Source organism: Papilio machaon, chromosome Z (assembly GCF_912999745.1).
Source record: "Papilio machaon chromosome Z, ilPapMach1.1, whole genome shotgun sequence".
NCBI lineage: Eukaryota > Metazoa > Arthropoda > Insecta > Lepidoptera > Papilionidae > Papilio > Papilio machaon.
In genome coordinates, this window is record NC_060016.1 from 11,201,425 (window position 1) to 11,226,892 (window position 25,468).

General features: G+C 41.7%; 3 protein-coding genes across 3 annotated transcripts; 1 reads left to right on the top strand and 2 right to left on the bottom strand.

The window, feature by feature from the left end:
* Positions 1-987: 987 nt before the first annotated feature.
* LOC106717256 (sodium/potassium/calcium exchanger 4) lies at positions 988-9,990 on the bottom strand. The gene is made up of 10 exons (XM_014511032.2): positions 9,766-9,990; positions 3,856-4,041; positions 3,589-3,776; positions 3,264-3,450; positions 3,110-3,184; positions 2,687-3,000; positions 2,429-2,591; positions 2,249-2,350; positions 2,051-2,172; positions 988-1,814 (listed from the first exon to the last, which is right to left on the bottom strand). Exons 1-10 carry the CDS (start codon positions 9,782-9,784, stop codon positions 1,587-1,589), a joined length of 1,584 nt encoding a protein of 527 aa, XP_014366518.2. The 5' UTR covers positions 9,785-9,990; the 3' UTR covers positions 988-1,586.
* A 3,670-nt stretch (positions 9,991-13,660) lies between these two features.
* On the top strand, positions 13,661-19,883 carry LOC106717254 (sodium/potassium/calcium exchanger 3). Its single transcript, XM_014511031.2, has 11 exons — positions 13,661-14,145; positions 14,559-14,740; positions 17,093-17,195; positions 17,443-17,630; positions 17,710-17,857; positions 17,970-18,071; positions 18,277-18,369; positions 18,483-18,707; positions 18,964-19,065; positions 19,262-19,383; positions 19,501-19,883. Exons 1-11 carry the CDS (start codon positions 13,926-13,928, stop codon positions 19,711-19,713), a joined length of 1,698 nt encoding a protein of 565 aa, XP_014366517.2. The 5' UTR covers positions 13,661-13,925; the 3' UTR covers positions 19,714-19,883.
* A 3,398-nt stretch (positions 19,884-23,281) lies between these two features.
* Positions 23,282-25,130, bottom strand: LOC106717042 (arginine-glutamic acid dipeptide repeats protein). Its single transcript, XM_014510729.2, has 3 exons — positions 25,005-25,130; positions 23,943-24,018; positions 23,282-23,856 (listed from the first exon to the last, which is right to left on the bottom strand). Exons 1-3 carry the CDS (start codon positions 25,128-25,130, stop codon positions 23,282-23,284), a joined length of 777 nt encoding a protein of 258 aa, XP_014366215.2.
* Positions 25,131-25,468: the final 338 nt, after the last annotated feature.

The following is a 25,468-nucleotide window of genomic DNA, read 5'->3' on the forward strand; positions in this document are numbered from 1 at the left end:
GGCGGATAAAATTGTTTAATTTCTTCATGTGTGTAGGATAATATTTCAGAATGAAAATAAAATTCATTAGAAATTAAACATAAAATAAAAAAGATGAAAGTAGAACTTCCGCCAAACCAGGATATACGCATTAATTTATCTTATATATATAAAAGAAAGTCGTGTTAGTTACACTATTTATAACTCAAGAACGGCTGAATCGATTTGACTGAAAATTGGTGGGCAGGTAGCTTAGAACCAGGAAACGGACATAGGAACTTTTTTATCTTGTGTGCATTTTTATTATACCGCACGGACGAAGTCGCGGGTAAAAGCTAGTATAATATATAAGCCTTTGCCATTCCCCTAATAATATGGCCCGCCCATTTCCATTCCAGCTTTTTGGCTACGGTTGTGACGTTATGTTCTGGTATGCTTCTTGATATTTGAAATTCTTATTCTGTCCGACAATCTCACCCCCATCATACTCCTATTCATTGCATTCTGGCACATTAATAGTTTTTTAATAAAATCAAAAATTATAATAATTGTTGTAAATAGAAGATTTGATGACGGAATGACGATGTTAAATGTAAAGAACTTATTGAGTAATCAAAATGTTAGGAAGTTTTACGAGGAAAAGAGGTTTTTTTTTATTTTAATACGAGCCTCCCGCTACATATGCCTAGCAGGCAACTTTCACAAGTAATGATATTTCTGAAGCTAACTGTAGTGGCTGTTCGTTTTTACCTGTATAGGGGGGGGGGGGGGGACATGCGCAGAGAAACTTTTATAATGTATCCAAGGTCTGGGTGACTGCGGTGATGGCGGACGTATCACCAGCAGACGACTGCATACGAGTAGTTGCGCTAGTGGAAAAACTCCCAGTCTGTGACTGAGTAAATAGCTATGTCATCGTTTCCGGCATTGCTTGACTAATTATATTCAAAATAAAATTCTCCAATGTTAATTTCAAAATTAATATATTTAATTAACCTAAAACTCCACACAAAATATTATGTACTTATTTACAAAACAAGTTTCTGATCGGTGTTCTTTATTGAATGTGGTCTCATCGAAATATACTAATAATTAGCACAATCGAAGCCGACGATCGTAACCAACGGAGTGGAATGATGTTCCATCAAATGACATAGTAATTATCTGCTTATGATGACAGAGGGAGCCGTCGATGCCGTTGAGGCGCAATTGAGCCAATTGTTGCAGCGCCAATCGGATCCCTCGGCCTCTCGAACAGCACTCGCACTTATCTATACACGTCCGCCTTCGCCTTCTTGTAATGCCCTATTTGTCGAATGCCAGCATTTTATCTTAAACATTATTTGTGTCTTAAATACAGAAGATAAATGAACACTTACAAACATAAATAGCGGCAGCACCTTTAGATAAAGATCTAGAGCTCCAATGTGACACCGCTTCATTCGAACACCAAATGAGACTTATTACTAAAGAATTAAACAGACCGTCGAAGTACGACATTTACGAACAGGAAAGGATAAACGGTATTCTGGGGATCCTTACGATACTATAGGTACTTGGTAGGGAAGGGATTGGAAAGATAATGGGAATAGGAAAAAGAAAAGCGGCTAAGAGGCTAACTCGGACCTCCTGCAGGTGCGCACGTTGACGGGGAAGAAGACGTTCAGCTCGATGAGCGTGGCGAGCAGCAGGAAGAGGGCGTACATGGCGAGGCAGGCGCGCCCCACCGCCGCGTCCAGCCGGAACTTATTCAGCCAAAATGTGAGGTAGAGCAGCAGTAGCGTCGACAGCAGCGATATAGCCGAGTACTCCAGACCCATCGAGTTTATCTTCACCTATTCATACGATCTTATATCAAAACATGCGAAAACATACCCACGCTCGAGTGCTACGCGCAACGATCGAAATCGCTCTTATAATAGCTAAGTATATTATGAAATTATAAGATGAGTTAAACATATTCAGTACTTCGCCATGCATCTGTTCGCGGAGCTAGTCGCGGAGCTTACATTCGTATTCGCAAGGCTGCTTCGAAGTATACGAGTTGTTTTAAGTAATAAGAAGTCGTCACCCAGTAATTTCCGGGCTCGGCCGGAGTGAGCGCCGCCTTGATGAGCCACGGCAGCCCGAGGCAGAGCAGGATGTCGAACGTGTTGGACCCGATTGAGTTGCTGATGCCCATCGAACCGTGCCCTATGAAACATTTAGTCTCGAAACATGTTTTTACGAATCTATACCTTCAGTCGACCAGTTAGCAGCGAGGGGTTACCTTGCTTGGCGACGATGACGCTGGATACGGCTTCGGGTACGGAGGTACCGGCGGCCAGGAATGTTATACCCATCACCGAGTCCGGAATCATTAACGTATCACCTAAGAAATTAAATGTTACTGTTACCTGCCGTACTTGCGACATTTTGTTTTACACAATAGAGTCACAAGAGAACGAACCGATGATAGTGATCATCCAGGCGACTATGTAGGACAACGAGCCGATCCACACGATGCACATGACGAACGTTAACGGGAACCAGGTCTCGAAGCGAGGCTTCTCACAGTCCGGTATCGTGAACAGGAACACCAGATGTATCGGCCAAGTTACGATCCAAGCGATCTGTCAATGAGGATAAACATACAATGAGTAGATACTCAATGTGGTGATCCACAATTCATGAACAAGCACAAGAAATATGGGATAACCATGAATACCTTGGTGAGCTTGCTGCGCCCCGAGGGCCACTTCCACAGTGAATGCTCGTACGCGTCCCCTTCGCAGGTGTTCGCATGCTCCATTTCGACTTTAGTAGCGGCCTCCAGCTGGCCGGCGCCCTCTGTCCCTGAGGCTGTCAGCTCCTCCGCACGACCCATTACCTTGTCTTCGTCTTCGATGGTGTCCAGCTTTTTCAGGTCGCGTTCGCGATCGCGGTACAGAGATGTGCTGCGAATGTTTCCGTTGTGCAGACAGTGACTCGCCGACGTCTCACTTCTTTGATGCGTCGATGCTATTTTCGATTCATTCTGGTCTGGAAATTATACAATACGTTTATATTTACCGCATAAGTCGCTTTTAAATGATCCACTTAATTTTTTATTTCATATTTTTTCCTTTAGTGATAAATTGATGGTACCGACCGCCGGGGACACCATATGGGCTATCTTGTTTGCCTTCATTTTTCTTTAACATTTCCGATACACATTTCCAGCTGCCTGAAATGTATAACGTGACCATTACTAGAATAATCGTGTCATTAACCAATAAAAAAATTATAAAAACGATAATACGTACCTTTAGCAAAGCTTTGTATGGACTTGTCGTAATACATGATGCATATATAAACTCCGTAGAGCGACACGAGTAGTAGGGCCTCGTACCACTGTACGTACTCGTCATGCATAATGCAGATGAGAATGGAGACGGTGATGCCGTAGGCCAGGCAGTCGCGCGTCAGCGGCCACCAGTCTAGGGGCACCACCTGCCACAAGAGAACATTTTGAAACTCTGACGATACGGCTATAGGTATTTAGATGTTGAAAAGATTCAAATATAAGTAGTAGTAGTATATTTAAAACAAATATATATAGGTGTATGAAGTAGGGTGGGCAGACGATACCATTCCGGCGCCGATCCCACAGCACGCGGCCACGGCGAGGATGTTGAAGACAGCGGAGCCGACGATTGTGCCGACGCCGATGTCGCCCTCCGTGATAAAGGTGCCGATCACGTTGACAAACAGCTCCGGCGCCGAGGTTGCCGCAGCCATGAAGGTCGCACCCGCCACGTCGTTCGTCATGTTGAGCGCTGCAACGGGAACGGCTGTATCGTATCTGCCGCCGACAGGGTTTGACGACGTCGAGTGAGGGCGACATTGGACTCTCACCGTGACAGATCCTGTCGACGGCAGGCACGAAGAACTTGTCGCAGACGACGGCGAGCGCCACAAATAGGTAGACAGACAGTAGCGCGTGCAGCACGATGGCGCCGTGCTGCCGCTGCGCCTCGCTGAACAGGCCCGCCGGGAAGTCGTCGATGGCCGGCGGTGTGCAGTTGCGCAGCGCCTGCCAGCCTGCGCGCACACCGGCCAGGGCCCCAACGACCCAAGGCCACCCCATACTTCATCAATTCAATGCCAAATCAATTTTAAGGCAGCTAAAGTTTCAGGATATTTTACTTTTTGTCCCAAACTTTAAAAGAGCTAACTAGTAATGTATGGAAATTAAATTCTATTTTTTTGTGATCTTGAAGAAAATTACATCATTGTTGAACAGAGAGTGCCAGCGAGTTTTAAATGCAAAAACAAGCAAGTATTAATGATGAAAATTCGTCTATCAGTGTGTGCGTTTACTCGTAACCAGTGCTCGTGTATATTTTCGTATGTACGTAATATATAATAGTAAAAGTATCGTTCATTTTTTGTAGCGGTCTCATTTAGTAAAGCCCGTGAGATGAAGTCAAGTCATTATAAGTACGTGTCTGTAAGCCGTCGCGTGTCGCGGGAACATTGTTAATGTACGTTACTATATGAACTGCCTAGCCGTATAGTAAACTTGCATCCCGCAGTTGGCCGAGTTATGCCATTTCAGTGAGTCCCATCTTTGATAAAATGACGTAAATTGGTTGCTATTTATAACTACTTTCAGTCCCCAAACTTCTTAAGCAATCCTTACCTGAATTTCATTCTTCGCCATGGTTCCTAACACAATTAGGACTTTCTTTTGACGGAGACCCAGGTTTGCTGAAGTGACGCAATTCTGGTGACCGCGAGACTTTAGTAGATAAGTTAAGTAGTATACATATAAAATGTAGGTTTAAAAAACTCCAATGTAATTTGAACACAAAATTGTACACTAAAAAAAATTCAAAAGTGAACGTATTTTTCGTCAAACCATAGGTAGGTTTTATTGAAGGAATTCCAGGCTCGCTGGCGCTGGCGCTGTTAACTACACCGACATCAAATTCTAAAAATTCCACTTCGTGTCCTGTTTCTTCGTGTCTTTAGAGATAAGCAACAAGGCCGTACTTCAAATCTAAAAATAATTTCACAATTATCTATTCGTAAACATACATTTAGGATAGTCATATTGTAATCATACGATATTTACTATTTAAAGTTGACATTAATAATGAGTCGCTTTTTCCATTCGTCTGGGAATACGATCTATACTTTCTGTTTCATCTCGTTTGTGAGTATTGTAGTGTTGTGTTGAATGTTCAATGTTTTGTGTGAGCGGTGGCGGATGCGGCGGCGAAGCACGCTTCATACTTTACACGTACCCTGCGCTTGCGTTCTCCACTTGCAAACAAACGTTCATCAGTTTTACTTTAGCACTTAAAACATCATCAATGTTCTAATTTTAAGTATACGTTACTGCAAAAGGAAGACCGCAAATCTATCTTACTAATAATAATCTTATTAATGTAATTTTTACACAGAATGAAAAGTATTTAATGTGTATAGTAATATGATCGAAGTTGGAGCCGTTCCGTGGTACAGTAAAACAATATGTAGGTATACATAGGTGTGTGCCAGCTAATGTTTGCACAAATACAGAGTAAATACAATATACCTAATATGATGTAAATAAAGTTGCGAATGTCATGATCGTTTGCACAGTTTGTCCCCGCGCGCCCTCTGCTGGCCACCGAGGACAATCACTTAACCTTTACATCAGCAATCGACAATTGAGTAACCACTGGTAGTGGAATTAGATACCGTATCATAATCAAACAGATAAAATAGCAAACTCCTTTACAAATCAATATACCTATATAATAGATAAACAAACTTCAAGTGTCTGTTTGTAATATAAAAAAATCAAATTGAATGTATCTACACGCTTGATGCGACACGATTTCCGATTGGAGAATCTATGAAAGTAAAAACTATTGTCTTTCACCGATACCATTAAATTGAGTTGCTACTTGTGCGCAGTTCCATTGAGATATATAGGTACATAAAGAGCTAGTTGTCGGTGGCCGGTACAGATGCTCTGTCTGCAAAGCGCGTGAAGCACAGAGGGGAGAGCTAGTGCGGCAGAGCAATTCGTCGCGAGCCGTCGCCGCGCTGTCGCCGGGAGACTTAAAACAAACGGAGCGACTTCCTGCTCCGAGCGGCCGCCAAGTGACAGTCAACAAGCCAATGGGTCAATTGTCTCAAATGACCATAGCACTAACTTGCATAACCGGATTAACTGATTTTAGAAAATGACACGCGCCCGGCCTCGTGGCCCCCACATGTACGAGCGGGAGCTGCGTCAGTCTGCGCCAGTGCGCGGCTTTTTGCTATTTCTGTTGTACCATGATGCCGTTCATAGTATAATTCATTACAAAATATACGTAGTTGTCGCCCGCAAATTGGTTGGCGTGGTCGTGTTACATTGATAATGTCCGGGCTAGATTGACTCCTATTTCTTACGTTCCTAACAAATGCGTGGTCAGCTTACATTCCAAGTTACGGTTTCTATTAAATTCGCTTTACCTTTTGTTGACGAACTGATTGAGAGGAAAGAAAGGTTACTTAAATATTATAGCGATTATTATGGGATTTAGAGATTTTTTCAAGCGTGGCAGTTAAATAGAAAGAGGTCGATTGCACCTAATGAAATATTTTCACCGCTCGTATAAGGCCCTACATTTTGTTCATCCAATCAGAATGTGAAGTAAGAAAATCTATCGTTATAAATGCTTAAGCGTGTCAGTTTAAAACAAGCAGTTGAGTTAATATCATGCAGAATATCTGTATTAGGAAATAAGAAGAGACTCAAAGTTGCAACAAAAATAAATCGCCTTTACATTTTCGAGGAAGGCACTATTTGAAATGTAGGCTTTCTGAATGTAATTAACTCACCCTGCCTCAATCTAACGCGCTTCAGTATTTACGACAACCGATTTTCTACATTATTTTACTTATTCTGACCGTCTACCTCAAAAGCGTGACCCTATATTTATATACCTACATATGTGTGATAGAAGTACTGCATTTTGTGCGAGGTAAAATAATAATTATGTCAGCATGTCAAAGTTGAAATATATTTAAAAAAAAAATCAACTTTTTATTTTATTTTATGAGATCAAATATTTTCATTATCTTATCATCACACAACATCACACACCCTGTATCACATACTCCTAAAACTAATAATGGAAACCCTTAAAGATTTGCTTGAGATAAGCTCGACCCGGCTCTCTGAATATCGCCTCGCCGACCATGACCGACCCATGACCACCCGAGCAGTATCCATAAAGCGGTGTAGCGCTTACTAGCGGCAGATAGACGGTGAGCGGCCAGGGGCCTGAGGAGAGCGGCGAGCGGCGAGCGGCGACAGCGGTCGGAAGCGTCTACTATCAAATACTTAAGGCGAATAAATATGAAGCCCTAATTTTGAATAGTGCGTGCCGGGACTCGTTTAGATGGCTAAGTGAGTGCAATGCAAAGGGAATTGACACATGAAAGAAGGCAGGATGTCTACATTATACCGCTCGATACGCCGCACTCCCGTCACGCGTTGTCACTCACCGCATGCCGCATAACATACCGCACAAACCGAGAAATTCAATTACGTTTGATCCCGATCGTGTTCGCTCTCGTATGGCTGCCGTGTACGAGGTTTAGCGAAAGATTTTCAAAAAAGAACTGGTGCTACCGCAAGAAAAGTGTCCTCTGTATGAACTAACTATGAGTGAATTCTCTGCGAGCGATTCCGATCGATTCTAAAAACTACGGTTGACCGCTTCGTTATTCACACAGAAAGTACACGACCCCGGACCGTGGCCACGCCTTTAGCACACACTCGCGAAATGCAAACGGAACCGAAACGAAACATGACACTGGGGAATCTTGTCCATTACGACCATGGTTAGTGCTTCTCACAAAGCAAGCGGGACGAACACCTTACACCTTATACAAAACATAACACACGAGACGTAAAGCTCGCTCCGTATTCACTTTATGAGTCCATCTGGAGCATTAACTGGTACGAACCAAATCCTTGTATGTTTCATGTCACGCAGTGCGTTGTTACTTATTTACTTTACAAGTTGGAATAGAACGCAGACGACACTAGACAGAGGACGAAGAAGCGGGGGACAGGGCGATGTCTACACTTTGACATGGTCTCCATGTTACAGTAAGGGAATGATTCTATATACTCTTATGTAAGAATACGAATGTGAGTAAAGAATGACGCGTAAGTGAGACACTGTGAGTATTGGTCAAGGTCGCTCAGCTTATAACCGTCCAGAGTGGTGATGGTGAAATACTCGAGATAGGCAGTATCAAGAGTAGCCTAAGACGAAGTACATGTATGAATAGATGTATGAATGTAGAGGAAGCGAGACGTTCAAGCTCCGTGGTCCCTGCCTACGCCTCTAGGACATGGACGTAAGTTGTGTCGTTTTGTTGTTATTGTTAAAAAGATCGTTAAAAGCGCCGGTAGCTCAAGGGTTAAACGCTTGTACACTACAGGTCCTGATTCGACACCCACTGCTAACAAATGTGTTTTTCGATTCTGATTTTTTTTACCAATACTAGTTATCGCTCGAAATTGTCAGAGTGGAATTAAAAAAAGAGGGGATTTTTGCTTCAGCACACATAAGACACGGACATGAAGATGGACATAGACTAATGGACAGACAGACATACAGATTTTTTTATATAAGAAAATCAAAGATAACATGTGTGAAGTCAACCAACCGGCACTGGGCCAGCGTGGTTGACTATGGACTGGTCACCATTAAGTTACGATAGGCTCCGAGCCCCGCAATTAGGATATTTTTGAGCTGACAACGACGTATTCATGTGACGGGGCTAGACGTCCAGACGGCCAGGCGGCCTAGTCGGCCTAGTAGGCCAGGCGGACAGGTGGCTAGGTGGCTATGGGACTATGTGGCCAGGTCGCTGCTGTCGGGATCGCCGTCTCGGTCTCCAGTCTCGTAACTTTGCGAGGTTTTTGTCTCTTCTGCTTCTTTTGAATGCTATATCAGTGTCACTTAAAATACAAATAATACGGAGATAACTTCAAGCTATTTCCAGAAGACAATTTTTATTTTATCATTACCACGTTAATTTGGCAGCCGATAAACATGTCAAATAATAAGAAAATAAACAGTGAAGAACAAAATTATCGACATCTAAGTGGTAAGATAACAAGAGTTGAGCGAGAGTGGTCAAGCGTCAAGCGATTGCCTTTACATTTGTGTCTCGTCTCGGACGTCTAAAGACATTTAAAGAGAGAGATTTAAGAGAGATGAGTAATAGTGTAGTTATTATTTCAGTCTTTGACCAGACTTTGCAAAGTTTGTATTTACTCGAAGAATTCACTTCATACAGATTTAATGAGAGGACCGAGCTTTATGAGTAACGGCAGGTGACTCCCGTAACTGACACAGGTCGGTCGCGGGACTTGCCCATGCCGAGACGGCGAGCACAACTCTGAGGAAGTTGGGCCATAATCGACTCTAATTCAAATATAAAGTGAGCATGGGCTATTGTGTAGGAATCGGCCACCACACCCGTAATATAATTGTATTGACAGCACCCAAATCGACGTATTTTTCTGGTATAATGGGCGGATGCGAGAAATATAGGGCAGCGGCGTCCCAGCGACACCCGAGGGATGGCCCGACAACAAGGCACGACACCTTCGGCGCGGAGCGGCTGCCGTGCGTTACCATCACACCATTGAGAGACTCGGCTGTCGTCCGCTGTCATCCTGCACCAATGCTCAGTCGCGCGATGATCACTTCACGATGCTCAGTGGCGTTTCCGCCGAAAAATATGTGAGTGTCCTACCTCGGTCGGTCGCGTTCATGGCGGCGGAAGAAACGTCTCGGCACGCTACGTGTTTTGCGCGATGCGGCGGAAGCGCTGCGGCGACGCGGCAGCCCCGCAACTGAGTCGAGGCGGTGACGCGGCTGAAGCGCAGTCCACCGGAGACACGTCAGTAGCGGCCGAGTGCCGCCGCTCGCGCTGCGCCTGACATAATGGATCGGCCGCGGAGCTCGTCAAAAGAAGAATACGAGAGCCAATTATATATTTCCATACAATACCGGTAGGAGGCGCGGCGCGGTGAGGGACGAGGTGGGTCCCCCCGGCTCCCGCGCCGCTCCATTAGGAGCAGGAGACACGCGCGGGGAGCCCGCTCGCCCGCTCGCCCGCACGCTCGACGATGTCGACTCATAGCCGCGGCTAATAAACTCTTTGGCCCCTTCGTTCGAGCTTAACCTATTTAACACTTAGTTCATGATCAGCCGCAAAGTGGAAATTAACAATAAATAATATTTAATCACTCGTGACCGTATGTAATTGACGCAAAGCAGGATAATTGTATTAAAAGAACTCTGTGTCAATACAATACGAGCTCAATCGGACTCATCAAATCTATAACATTAATTAAAATCGACCATGTTTCCAGAAGATAGATCCATCTGAATTTTGAGAACAACGTAACTAATGAGTTTAATGTACATTCGCGTAACTTCGCAGTATTCTGCTAACAGGAAAAATAGCATTACGCCTCGTAACAAACGCACTTTTTACAAAAAAACAATCTGGTTGCTATCTGTGGTTTGTTCAAATATAAGACAAGTGTGCATTACCTTCACCACTGCCCTGTATATTGTATAATTTAATACGCTATTGTTACAGCATTTTAACTTTTAACATTACAAGGCTTAGATATTAATTAGTTCAAACCCTTTAGACGTGAAATACCGCTAATGAACGCGACTGTACATACTAGTGATTTGATTTGGTGAGTGAGCGAAGATAGATGACTGTACTCGGCGCACGCTCCTGGCCGGCCGTTGGGCACATTGCTTAATTAAAGTTAATTATTTAATTAAATCTGCAGCGTTAACGTCGCGTTAGTGTCTCGCGAGGCCCGCGAGGCCGGCTCGCCCAATGCGGTTCACGCCGTTGTCACGACCGCACCGCAGTCATTCGTCATGCATTACGCACACTGGACTGGACAAAGCGAAAGGAACAGTAATCTCTATTTTCTGGGTTTTTATCAAAATTATATGTGATTCTACCGGTGGCAAAGGATACATACATCTCATCTCTTTTAATAGCTTTTTTTAAAGAAAAAAGTGGTTATTGTTACAAAAACGTCAAACATAGCGATATGCCATCGCTGCCTTTTTTGTAGAACTTTTTAAGATCTATATTTTTATATAGGTCTAACGGTTTGTCCTGCGTAAGTCAAAAAGTCAAATTTTAACTTTGAGTTAAAATTAAACTTTAATTACAATGAAGTATATTCACAAACCATTCTGTATACTCGTACATAAACCTACATCATTGTGAAAACCGTATTTTGATACTTTTCTTGGTTTAGCAGAACATTTGAGTCAAATAGAAGTCAGCGGCTTTTATTTATAAGACATAAACATGCTGTTGGCTTGTCCTGATAATCAATGGATGAGTAGTAACCTATACATACCGATCTGACACTACATATGTAGGGACGAGCGCAGGTTGATTCATACTCGTACTGCAATCATGGTTTTTGTTTCATAAACTACACCTTTTTGAAGAGCAAACTTTTGTTGTAAACTTTGTCAACAGTTGGCTCTAAAACGTGAATATCAAAACGGAGTGATCTAATGTGAAAATGCTATTTTACACTTTAATAAAGTAGAAATTATAAACTCAATAAGTTATGTACCACATATTACTATCTATAAATTAAAAGTTTCTCGAGCTAACCTAAAACAACCCTTTTTGCTAGTAGTATTGTTTGGAACACTGTTTGGAAGTTAAAGTTAATGTACATTAAAACGTATATAATATCGCATTGCAAATATTGAATTACGTTAATTTATAAGATCCCTACATCTCACCTCCGTCCACCACCGTCCTGTACCACATCCGATACAAATCTCTCCACCGGCTACTCCATCAGCCACTCCATCGTCGTCCCTGATTGATCTCCAATCTTATTATTTTACTTTAACTTTTTTACCTTTTAATCGATTGCATCGCTTCGATTGTTCTTCGATTGCGGTGAGCGCAGATTATGTGGTTCGTTGAACTTCGCCAGTGGAATCTTACGTCCATTCAGGGACAGCGGTTTTATTTACTTTCAATGGCGTCATTATCTGATAATAATTAAAGGAAAATTTTGAGCAGTCAAGCCCTGCTAAGACCGAAACGCACGTGACACTTCAACAGTAGCCGAGATAATGTAAACTTACCATTGAAAAAATGTTTTTAAGTCAATTCCTACTCTTAGCAATTCTTTTTAAGTTTTTAGTTACCGTTTTGAACTGGGTTTTACGACGTTGTACAATTACACAGTGTACCGTGAAAAATACAGGCCTACCTTTACAAAATACCTGATCAAATATTTTAGTACAACTACTCCGACATGGGTATCAAATGAAAAGACTAGACAAGGTGATGAACACTATGTTAAATTCAAGATGGCCGCCGTTACGAAATTAACTTATTAATGTTGTATGCATATGAATTAAGTGGCAAACAGATGGTGGATTCTATTTTGTATTGAGTAGTTTACTAACATAAAATTACACAAAAGTGAACAATTAAACTTGATAGTAAGTTACCATTTATGGTTGTTTAAGGTAATGTGGTGATGGCCACACTATGCGTTGTCTGTATCGTGGACATCGATATTCATATAGGTAAAGGATATTCAGTGCACAAAATTACAAAAACCCACATTCACGCCATTTTAGCTTTTAACAATTATAAGTTGCTCCAGTATACATTTAAAACAAATTTAAGTAAATGGAAAAAACAAATAAAATGACAAAAAAATTTTACAAAATTCTCTAAAACATTTGCGTTACTCTTAAAAAATAAAAATGTATGTCTATCCTTTCGTAAGTTGTTGTTTGTTCATGGTGATGTCGATACAAACTGGACCTATGTTGTTGTGACTTACTCAAATGTTGTGGAGTAACCATGGATCTGTTACTACATGGATCTGTACTGACACAAGTTTCGTCTCAATGTATCAGTTCTAAAATGTAACCGAACTAGATTTGACGAAATATTGAGTCATTGTCATGGCACCGAATAGAAAACGAGGTCGAGTACCTACATATACCGAAATGGCAGCCGCAGGATCGCGAGCGCGGTACAGTGCGAATGGTTTTCTTTCTACAAACGCGTATTTTAAAATTATTTTCCCATTGTTGCGCACAGGCACAGGGTGTTGAGATGATTTTTCAATTGTTCCGTACTTGTAGTACGATTGAACATTGTATTGATACGCTTAAATAATTCATAATTTGTCCCTCGGTAGTTTAATTTAAACAGGTATTTCTGAAGTCGCAGGCAGTTTCATATTTGAATAAATGTAAAATAAATTAAATCCCTCTAGCGGCCAAACGAAGCAACTTTGGAAAGAGGTAAATTGGGTCAAATCGGTATATTTTCGACCAAAGAATCTTTGTTAATACACGTTACACGTTTTTTCCCGGACACCCTGTATTTTTCCATAAACTTAATCTTCACCATTAGTGGTTACTAAAGTAGTACCACCACTTAGTAAAATGGAATCCTTTAAAAAAAACTATTAAAAATTGCACATATTACCTATACAAGACCATGTTCCCAGAGTTATATTGTCGCCGAAGTGTACGATATAAGAAGAGGCATGCCGCCGACCGCCGACCGCCGACCGCCGACCGCCGGCCGCCAACTCGCCGCTTTGCTGTTGTTGTTTACTCGCGTGATAACTGCGATAGACCGCTCCGTACATGCGGCACTTGTTGATCTGACACCATCGATAATGCTTATCGGTAAACAGTTGTTGCAGCGAGCTACAGAACTGTGCGAGTCGCTTCCCTGGCTTCGTACCGGATCGTGCGCGGCGCTCCCGAACCTTCAACCCCGACAAATGAAAACTCGATGCATATACTGCCAATTATTCGAATTTTTCATTTGACGAAGAATTTTTGAAAAGGAAAATAAAAGTACGAATGAGGTCCGAAAGCGGGAGGGCGGTGCTCATGCCGAATATGCCGGGCGATGTGCACATCCCAGACGTGCTGGACGAGGCGAGGTGGACAACACGCTTCAGGAGCAAGTATCGTGTCGCGATCGTTGTAAGGACTGTCGCTTTCTTCCTTATACCACTGATTTATTTTTTACTCGCCGGAAGAACCAGCCCGCAGGGACGACGCCTCTATATTATAACAGGTAATGGAGAACCAACGACAATTAGATACGATACCGTCACTAATTTTATTTGTACAATTTGTTTTATTCCATATTCTAAAGCTTTTAACTAATGTAATTATTGCATGTTTCTTGATGACGATCTATCAAGTGTATTACTTATATGTACACGAATAGTAAATAAAACAATAGAAATTAGGCCGTTGTAAGAGAAATCGAGATTTAACAACGGATTTAACCGGAAGATTTAACCGTTAATTTGACATTTAGTAATCTGTTATTTAATATTATAGTGGTTAAATGTATCAGGGGCTAATTATATCAAACATTTATTGTTTGTTTTTATAAATAAATCAAAACACAAGAAAATTCTTTTCTCTGTATGAAATCCACTTGAAAAAAACTAAAACTGACTTTCCTGGCGACATTGGCAGGCCGGTTCGAGGAGGCTTCGGCATCCCGGCGTCTTTTGGCGGCGGTAGGTCGGAGCGAGGAGAAGTCGGCGTCCCAGCGTCCACTGACGGCGGTTGTGAACCGCGCCCTGAGCAACAACTGCACTCCGGCGGCCATCCTAGAATTTCCATCAGATGGACTCACTCGCATGCAGAGGAAATCTGTACGTAAGATATTTCCTTAATAAATCTACATAAATCTGTTTGTGTGATTAATATTAACTATTATATACTAGCTGTGCCCGCGACTTCTAACACGTGATATACTGTCTGTGGATAAAACAAACACAGCAAAGCTTCAAGCTTCTAGCTGTAATAATGACAATACTTTCATACAACTTTTCCTCCTCCGTTTCAACCCCTTACAACCTTTAGCTTACGTGTTGTTCAGACTCGAGATTATATACCTAGGTATATGTACGTTATGGCGTGAGAGCATGACAGACAGACAGACAGTCAGAGTTATTTGTAATATTAAAAATAAGCAAAGTAAGTATTATACCTACCTTATTGCTTGTTAAAAATATAACACGTACATAACTACATACATCTACTCGTATATAATTACATCTTAGATAACCTCTGTTTTTAATATTGTGAAAAATACTCTTACAAGAGATATCATTATCTGAGAGAAGTTAGATTTCGATGGTCCGGGAATATTTTTGTAAGGATTGGTGTAGCTTTCTGCAAGAGAAATAAAATAATATAAAATCGACCAGGGTACCGAGAACATATGAGGTACGAGATGTTTCAAAAAATTAAAAATAAATATTGATCAGAATATATGTGTGAAAATAAAAAAAAACCCAGGGCTCGAAAAGCAACTCCGCTCTACGAGTTTCGGTACCACACATCGTACAGAATGATAGATAAAAGTTTACATTCAGTTACAACGTTTGGAGCAACTCTGGACTGAATGGCAAGAACAATTGAAGGAAATCGTTCCTCGATTTAAACATGTTATTATTCATGTTTATCGAGGGCAATTGTTATATTTATAGTCCCGAGGACGCGAGGCGGAGATAAACGGACCCTCGCCAGATAATCTCCGGCGTCCAAGACATTTCTTACGCACACGCTAATAATAACGCAATTATATTGTAAATCATTGCAAACAAAGGAATTAACAGTAAACGACAAACGTTCTGCTTTGCTGTTGAAGGACTGGGGTACTTCAAGAGCAAAGCAGAACCTGTAAAGTGAACAACAATACAACTCCATTTACTCTATCAACGTTTGATTTAATAATATCTGCAGTTAATGTAGTAAACAGAATTTATAAGTTTGTACTGACTGAATAAATGTGTTAAATCATTTACCTTACTAATATTACAAATGCAAATGTTTAGATGGATGGATGTTTGTTTGAAGGTATCTCCGGAACGGATCTTTATGAGATTTGGCACAGACGTAGAACATGGTCTGGAAGAATACGAGTACATTGGCTGTTTATAAAGTATTTTTAGTACTGCGCGGACAGTGTTGCGGGCGTCAGCTTGCATACACAATTTATCTGATAGCTGCTACTCGCGAAATTAAGAAATGGTCTTAGTTATTCCCGCGGACATAAGCCGCCTTCCAGAAAAAGTCCCGTATAAATCATTCCAGCCGTTTCGGAGATTGACTTATAAACAGAGAATTTTTTTTTACAGATATACATAAACAATTACAAAATAATACGATGTCTACAATCCCTATAGATTGAAATAAGATTAATTTTTTAAAATTTCAGTGCTTGTATCTATCCTTCAATTTAATGTAACTGATAAAGTAAACAGTAACTAACTCCTTTTTTTTGCGGTTCCAATACTATCGGTTTTACCTTTCGCGAGCAGAAAGAATTCATCTTTGCATTTAGGGCACAATATTTCGCTTTTCACGGATTTTGTAGAAATCAGTGAGTCATACAACCGACTCAACGACCTTTGTATTACCTAGTTGTATTAACTATTTGCACGTGTTCAGACATTTTATCAAGACTAGGAGTGGTTATAATTTTTGAAACAAAAAAGAAAAAATAACAAGTTTCGCAAAGTGCGGAAAATCAGGAGTTCGTGTTACGGCTCTAGTCGAGTGTTGACGTATGTACGTTAGTCTAAATGAAACACCCAAACGGCTCCGCAAGTTGATGATCACGTTTGAAATAACCATCTCCGCATAAATCTGAATATTGAAGTTGCTTCTAATGCAAATGGAACCAGTTTTAACACCGATATAAATACGAGCTCAAAACATCATTGCTTCCACACCAAATTAAAGAACCACAGGAGTTTGAGGGTGTGCGTCTAATTCTATTCTTAAAAATATCTCATTACGTTTATATGTACTACCAAATATTTAATATAAGATTCCACATACTTTACATTTTGTATTCCACAATACGCGCAGTGATTGTCCGATACAATAAAACGACATCGTCCCTAAGAATATTGTCACAGACGTCTATCTAAGCGAGGGTCGATATCGAGCTGCGTACATTTATTGCATTAACCGCTGGGATCTGGACTCGACAGGGCTTCGTGGTGGTTCACTGCGCGCTGGCCGTCTACTGCTGCGTCCTGCTTGCCGCGGTGTGCGAGGACTACTTCGTGCCAGCCATCGAAATGCTCTGCGCACGTGAGCTTCACAAACTGTTATATGTTTCAGACCTGGGAGACAAATACCTGATATTCTAGTTTAAGAGTACATTTTAAACTAATTTAAAAAATTTGTCTCCACAGTGACTAAGAGCGAGTGGCACGAATGAGTTGTTTAGATAGTAAATTTCGAGCGTACGTGTTGCACGGTGGGAAAATAACGAAAGGTTCGATCGTCCTTGTCATCGATAGCTTTTTTTTAATTGAGATTGTTCGCAACGCCGAAGGTCTACAGATGTCCGCGGACGTGGCCGGCGCCACGCTGATGGCGGCCGCCAGCTCCAGCCCCGAGTTGTTCATCAGTTGCGTGGGTACATTCGTGACGGAGGGCGACCTGGGTGTTGGCGCCGTCGTTGGCTCCGCGGTGTTCAACGTGCTCGCTGTGCCCGCCTGCTGTGCACTACTGGCTTCACGGGTAATCCCTGCCCCGCGCCCCCCGAACGCAACGTCTCGGACACTGCCACTTCCTCGTACTCAAGGTTGGGTTTTCGCAGGTGGTAGAGCTGGACCGGTGGGCTGTATCGCGCGACTGCCTCGTGTACGCGCTGGCCGTGGTGGTACTCGTGTTGGCGCTGCGTGACAACGTGGTATACTGGCACGAGGCCCTTGCACTCGTCCTCATGTATGCGATCTACATACTTGGTAAATTCTCCTTCCTTGGTCCATCTTCATTCTCGCAAAGAGATATGGCAAGACAGAGATATAAAATGCATAATGTGGTCGTTTTAAATGTTTTTTTTTTGCTCGAGTGTAGCTATGGTGTTCAACGAACGTCTCGTTAGACTTGTACGCGGGAGTTGCGGATACCTGTGCAAACCGAAGCTCTACAGCGAGATCACTCCACTGCTAGTTAACGGTAACATAATCGAAGAAAACTACACAAAGATCAAGGTCACCGACAACTGATGCTTAGTGGTAACGACACAAAGTGAAAGATCTTCTGACATTCATCGCGTTTCCCACTTTATCTTACTTTATATATTTTTGAAAACAAAACAAAATATAAATTTACATAATTTACAAATGAAAAATTAAATTAAAAGACAAAAGGTCTGTTCCAGGAAAATGCGGCGCTGGTGATGTTCCGGTTGAGGGGCGCGGCTGCTATTCACAGCGAGGAATTGTGATCGAGAAAAGTGTTTCCACAGATTCTGGTCGGTGAATTTAATATTTATTTAACAAGTGTACACCACCGCCTCGACTCGACTCCATCGAAACAGATCAGTGAAGGTGTGTAATGTGTTATGGGGCGGACGACTCATTTCAGAGTGTCCCGTTTGGGACCACGACTCACCGTTACGGTGCCCGGGTGCCGGGGCATCCTGCGCGCGCTGGGCGCTGTGGGCGTGCACTTGGCCCGTGACAGCGGCACTGTGGGCCACCGTGCCCGACTGCCGGCGGCGCCCCGCACTTTGCCCCCTCGCCTTCGCGGTCTGCGTGATCTGGATAGGCGCGGCCTCCTACCTCCTCGCCTGGATCATCACGATACTCGGTGAGGGGACTAGATAAGACTCGATGGGGCTACTGGCGATTTCAAACTCTTTACGCTCCTATCCAATTCTATATCGCGATGCAAGATTTCTTGAAGACATGACAGATGCGAGTGTGGTGCGAGCTCATTATTTGCGCGAGGTAGTATTCTGTTAGTATTTTACAACTATGTAAAGCGCAAATGAGGAGCTATTACCGTATCCGTAGACAATTAGAACACTCGATAAGAGTAAAAGTACCATGATCCGTGTTTGCAGGAGATACTCTTGACGTACCAGACAGCGTAACGGGTCTAACCGTGCTCGCGGCCGGCACCAGCCTTCCTGAAGCCGTCTCCAGCGTGCTCGTCACCAACCGGGGTGAGTTTCGAGTCCGGAACCTCCGTCGACGAGGAACAGCGAGAAGGCGAATCGTACGATTGTCTTGGCAAAAGATAACACGCTAAAGCTGCGGTCAGATCATTAGACTGTAAACGCGAAAGAGTGCGAAGAGACGCTGTGTATTTTAAATATTTAACTTAATGTGAACAAGTAAAGATTTGATGATATGATGCAGGACACGGTACTATGGGCCTCAGTAACTCCATCGGGTCCAACACATTCGACATTCTGCTCTGCCTCGGGCTGCCGTGGCTGATCAAGTCGCTCTACTTCCCCGCGGTACCCGGGAATTTCTGGGTAAGCGCTTTTTTCAGTTCAACAAAAATTTCAAGTCCGTTATTATACAAATACATGTTTATTAAAATTGGCTTTTATAAAAATAAAAATAATCGAGTAACGTCCGCACTTTCACAGATTACGATTAATTCAGGCGGGCTGATGTACAGCGCGGCGGCACTGCTGTCCACGCTGGCACTGTTGTACACCGCGCTGGCCGCTGACAGCTTTCGACTGCGGCGGCGCACCGGCGTCGCCTGCGCACTCGCCTATGCCGCCTACCTTGCCCTAGCGGTTCTGCTCGAGCTCAACGTGTTAGTCGACGTTAACCCGCCTGTCTGCAAGCACTGAACGGCGTCCCTACCTTCTCCAGTTGCTTACCCCTTTTGACCCTCTTTGCGGCCCTACTCTTTATAGATTATAGATGCACAAGTCTTCGATTACGTACATTGGCAACAAAGGTTGACCCTCTTAAGGCCGTCGTGCTGCGACTTAAAGCTCGAGTATAGACAACTACTATAGAAGCTACGGGAAATGTGTCGGATTCTCTTCCGGATAGGAAGTATACCCACTAAACCCCCTCTGTTCCTCCTACGCATGTTGGGCGCTTTCATCCGGGACCTCGCCTGCGTCAACTAATTTACTAAAGAATTGTTAGTGTGAATGTTGAAATAATTATGTTGTTGTAATGTTTTTGGTTTTTTGCTTTTGAAAAGTTAAAACTTTTACTACTGTTAACTTAAACGTGTGTTTTAAGACATTTAATAAATTAACATGAAATAAAATGATTATTCTACGTCACTTACTTTATAAGTATGTAGTTTTAATTTGTTGACAATTAAATTATTTTTTAAAAGTCTATTTTATTTCAAAAATCTTGCACAATAAAAATTATAATAACTAAGCAAATAAAATAGTACCAAAAACTTGATACTCGATACAACCTGCACTTATCGGCGAAGAAAATTAAAAGATACATATGTGTGAAGTGAACCAACCTGCGCTGGGCTAGCGTGGTTGACTATGGCCTAGTCACGCACTAAGCTTGTAACTTAGCTAAGTTCGCACTAAGCTAGTACTAAGTAATTTAGTAGCTAAGATACTGTTTACACTGTTTATTGACCAAAAATGAACTGAATTTTGCAAGATGAATGAATGTTAACGTCAGCTAATAAATTCCACTAAAACGCCACGCTCATGTCGAGCGAGTAGGCAATGAGGCGCTGCTCGCCGAAAAATAGAATAAAAAGGATTAACTCGAATAAATTTTGATTATTGAGACACGTTTAGTAACTAAATTACTTGGTAATCGACTAAATTACCAGCCTAAGGGAACTAGCCTTTAATTTGGTTTGGGTCCGAACCCCTCGATGGGAATATGTAAGTCGACGAAAGAATCCTAATTGTAGCAGGCAAATTGTGCTATTGGAATTAAAATATATCGACTTTTCAGTAAGATTTCAAAATTTAAAAAAAGATTGCCTCATTTCTTTCAAAGCATATGTTCCTAATTTTGAGCACAAAAATAAGGCAAAGAATTGCCTTCGGAGGCTTTTTGTTGAAATAAATTTACTCGGCGTTATCATTTCAAATACCCTGCACCTTACCCTGCGAGCGCAGCAATTTGGGGTCGATTTTTTACATAATCTAGTTTTATTTTTAGTTTGGTATAAGTATATAGTTTAGTTTAGTAGTTTTAACATATTATTCATAGTTTTTTCACTAAATCACCAATTGTAAATGAATATTTCAAATACTAAATTACAATAATTCTAAAATCGATACTTACTACGACGACGTAAAACTTGTGACAAACATTTCATCTATAGGTTTTAAATATACCTATGGTTTTACATATTTTTTTTACAATAATGTGTTTATTTTTAATTTCTTAATAATTTATATGTCGGAGTATATCAATTTATGACATTCATTATTTCATTGGAACGGCAACAGCGGCAACAGCACTTGTGCGGTGATTAATGTCAGTCAGTGTACGTTTTGTTGTTTACTCGTACATTCACATCTATACAAAGAGTCGTTCAATTTAACGTTAGTCGCCATATCAGCATAATATGTATATTTAAATGAAATATGAACAAACATTATATTAAACTTATTATATAAAGGCGCCTTCAATTTTTCAAAATAAACTTTGCACAAATATATGAAATTTTGTTTTTTTATAAAGCATATTTGATTTCTGGTTACGATGATAACCTGAAATTGTATTTGTAAATCTGCATTTGTATTATGTACACTATAATGTCCTTTCGATTATCCGTCTTTCGGGTCATTACGAATTATAGAAATCAAAATTATACGAACCACTCCAATTCCTTAGGTTACATACGATGTCTTGTAGTTTTTACACGTCGTCGTCGTCCGGTCATATACGGTCGTCCTTTTATAAGAGAAATTTGTACGCAGCATCAATGTCTACATTTAATACACTGACATATAAAAGGCTTATGTCAAATGTCGAACTTTATTAGTTGTTGTGTTGTACATGTTAATCTGTATACTACACAAAAGATCAACTCTATTAATTGACTCTCTGACTCGGCCGACACTATTGGGCCAACATATATTCGTCCCCTAAATATTACATCCAAAGTGAGGGATAAAAGTTGTGTGAGAGCAATATCACTTCTTCAACAGAATTACTTGAAAATTGATAGATTAATTACTTTTCAGAACAACTTACTTCAATTTCATGACGCCACTACAGTTCGTGAAACAATTCGTGAAGCGTTATGTCATTATCAGGTGTCCACTCTCCTGATGATTGCATGTTTTAAATTCACTTTCTCCAGCGACGTACGCTGATTGAAGACGGCGCGGCGACGCGGGCGTGCAACGTGCAACGTACATTGACACCGGCCAGTCATGTGCGCTCGGTTACAATTTATCTAATCGTTTCTGTACGCCTGCTCCGGAGAATATCGCTCGAATACTATCTGGTTTTATATATTTTTTAATATTTCAAGGTGACAAACGAGCAATCGACAAAGGAGGAAACGGAGGAAGAAAGTGAACATTTTCCCTTCCTATGCGTCCCATCTATCAAATCCCTTTTCCATCCTTTTCTTATACGGAAAGAAGGGGAGGGGGAAAGAACACTAAAAAAGACCTCTGGAACGGACACTCATCAGACGAAACCCGGATTACATCCACACGCCTGTCTTCTGTGACGTGTTACTCGTATTCCCACCGTACACCTACCGAGCCGGCAAGTCATGCAACTGATGTTGTTGCTGCTAGCGTCTACCACTGTTACAAAAAAAATATGGTGAAAGTGTGAAAAATTATGTTTATTTAGTTTAGAGCGTTTATTATAGTTTTAACACACAAGTCGAAAACAAGTAGATAGTCACACAGGAAAGCAGTAAATATATATTTTTACAAGCGTTGTTTTTCGTTCTCAATTACGCTGAAACCGCCGACTTAAGGCACGCTTATACCAATCGAAGTTTCGGATGAAAACAGGTTGTATGTGCCTGATATGAGAATGTTGAGATGGATGTGCGATGTGACAAGAAGGGATGAAGTCAATAATGAATATATTACAGTAACTCGTACAAATATGAAGGTTGATAGAGATGCATGGAAGAGTAATACTGTAATAAAGTTCCGTTTTCCATAAGGAAATGGGCATACAGATGATATTGTTTTGAATTCTATAGCTTCGATAACGACCCCTGATTCAATAAATCCCACATGTCATATCACTGAATTAAGAATATTGTGTAGATATTAAATGTGAAATAGATATCATTGGGCATATCTTGGGGTTTCCCAGAGCGAGTTTCTGGGGCGTCACATCACAGTCACAGTCGTCCGTGTCCGTCTTGCTCAGGACCAACACAAACACGTAACAACACAACCACGGAATTCACAAATTAAATTACACTCATAACTATTTGGAAAGAATCCCGTCTATTATTCTTTGGAGTAAATTTGGCGTCGGTTTGGGATTGATTAGCGGTGCGGGGGGCAGTGCGGGGGCCAGTGCGGGGGGCAGGCAGACGCGCACGGTGGGCGCTACGCCGCCGGGACGCGCCGGGGTGTACGGGCGACGCGGCGGCGTCGGGCTCCCCGCGAGCCAGACGACGGGCTGGCTCGCTCCGCCGACCGGCGGCACGAAGAGAGTCGAAGCCGGTGTTCCGCGCTTCTCTTCGAACGGTGGGGCCCATGTGCCTGCCGGCCGTGTCGTCAATGTCGGACCCGTGTCAATTTCCTCCGGGTAGATCGAGTCGTCGTAGTCTCCGGACTCGTGTGCTGGTGGCGTCACTTGCATGTGCGATGCCTGTTTCAAGCCATTTATCTCCCGGACCAATTTAGCATGCTCCTTAACAATGTCCTCTTTGGAGGACGAAAAAGGTAGCGAATCGAACCTCCGAGAGAAGGCAGGACGTAATCCAAACGATGTACTTGAATAGGAACCGTCGTCGAATAATAAATTGGCCAGCCCGCCCGCACCTCGCGTTCCACCTGTGTAAAGTATATTATGTATTATAATATTTATGTATTAGCAGTGAAATTTTTGTTTGCTATAAATAGGGTAAAATCGATCTCACCGGGGCCGCCAGCCAGGACACTAGGGTATCGTCCGATCGACCTCCATTCCGGACCCGGATAATCAAAGCATTCCACCTGAAATTTGAGAACTTATGTTTTATCTTCTGAAAATCTACGAGTATATTTGAATGCTTCTTTTAATGCTGCTATTTAAGACTCTCTACTACTAACATGTTGATGTAATGGGAACGTACCTAATGTAAAATTAATTTTATTGTTTAGTTCTCAATCGGTGTATAAATAATGGTTTCCGTTAACAATGGATGATAAATTCTGATTTGTTTAATTAACCGTTTTCTACCTTTACCTACTTTTCACAAAATATGCACCTATATCTAACTGAGTCAAGTGCCATGTTCGCTTCTACTTTAATCATTTTTTTTTTCAATTAGGTATATCCAATGTTTACGTTCTATAATTTTTTAAGAGATCTTTACTAGTTATTGTAAATATCACTTTTGCGCTAAATTTAACAATTTACAGTTATTTATTTATTCTATGAAACATGTTTCTTACAATGTAAGTATTAACATAAAAAGCAGATGTAACAAAATTGAGGTTCTAGCAAGAAGTAAATTCGCAAGCTTAAAAAAGTCCCAAAACACTGATATCTTTGTTTACATCACACATAAAGTGACCATACACCCCGCTTTGGGCGGGACAGTCCTTCTTTTAGGCAGTCTGTCTTGAAGTGCCCAGCGTAGCCATCATAGTCCCGCTTTTGCAAACGATAATTCCCTATGTATCTAATTTAAGGCACATGTAGAAAGTTTTTTTTTTCTCAAATGAATAAGTTACTGTTCTAAAAACGCCGAGCGATAAAATACAATCAAAATAATATATTAATAATAACACAAACGAAACCAATAAATATTTTGAAATGGACTTCGCTTTTAAAACATTTTTATAGTAACTGAATTAATTAGTCACATAAAAATTTGGCAAAGATTTAGCAATTGCATTAAATACTTCGTGAATTAGGTAATAAAAAGGAAACTATCCAATATTTATTGTTAATATAACTGTGATCAACAGATATATTGTGTTAAACAGTTCCTTACCCTTGGGGCAGGTGGATAAAGTCGATTTCGGGTGACGTATGTGATATCCCACGCACCGGCGACCAGAAACGTCGCCTGCAACACAACAACAACGGCTAGACGCCACATCGCGCCGCGCACTACCATTACTGCTAGCACCACTCCGCAATGGCGGCAGGCAGCAACCCCACCATAACACCACCCCGCCACAGCGATACCCCTCCGAAAGCAACCACTCCAGGTCAGCACTCCGCTAGGCCATCGCCCTCCAAGCCGCCACCTCTTCACAGCGCCACACCTATAGGCCCTGACCGCGCTACAGCGTTTTGCTTATGTAATAGTTACGTATGTACTTACTGGTATGTATGTATATAAACTGCCGAAAAAAATTTTAAGACCACACTTAAACTACATATTCCTTATAATAGCAGACATGCGAAAGTAACTGTCTGTCTGTCTAGATTTCATGGCAAAACTACTGACCG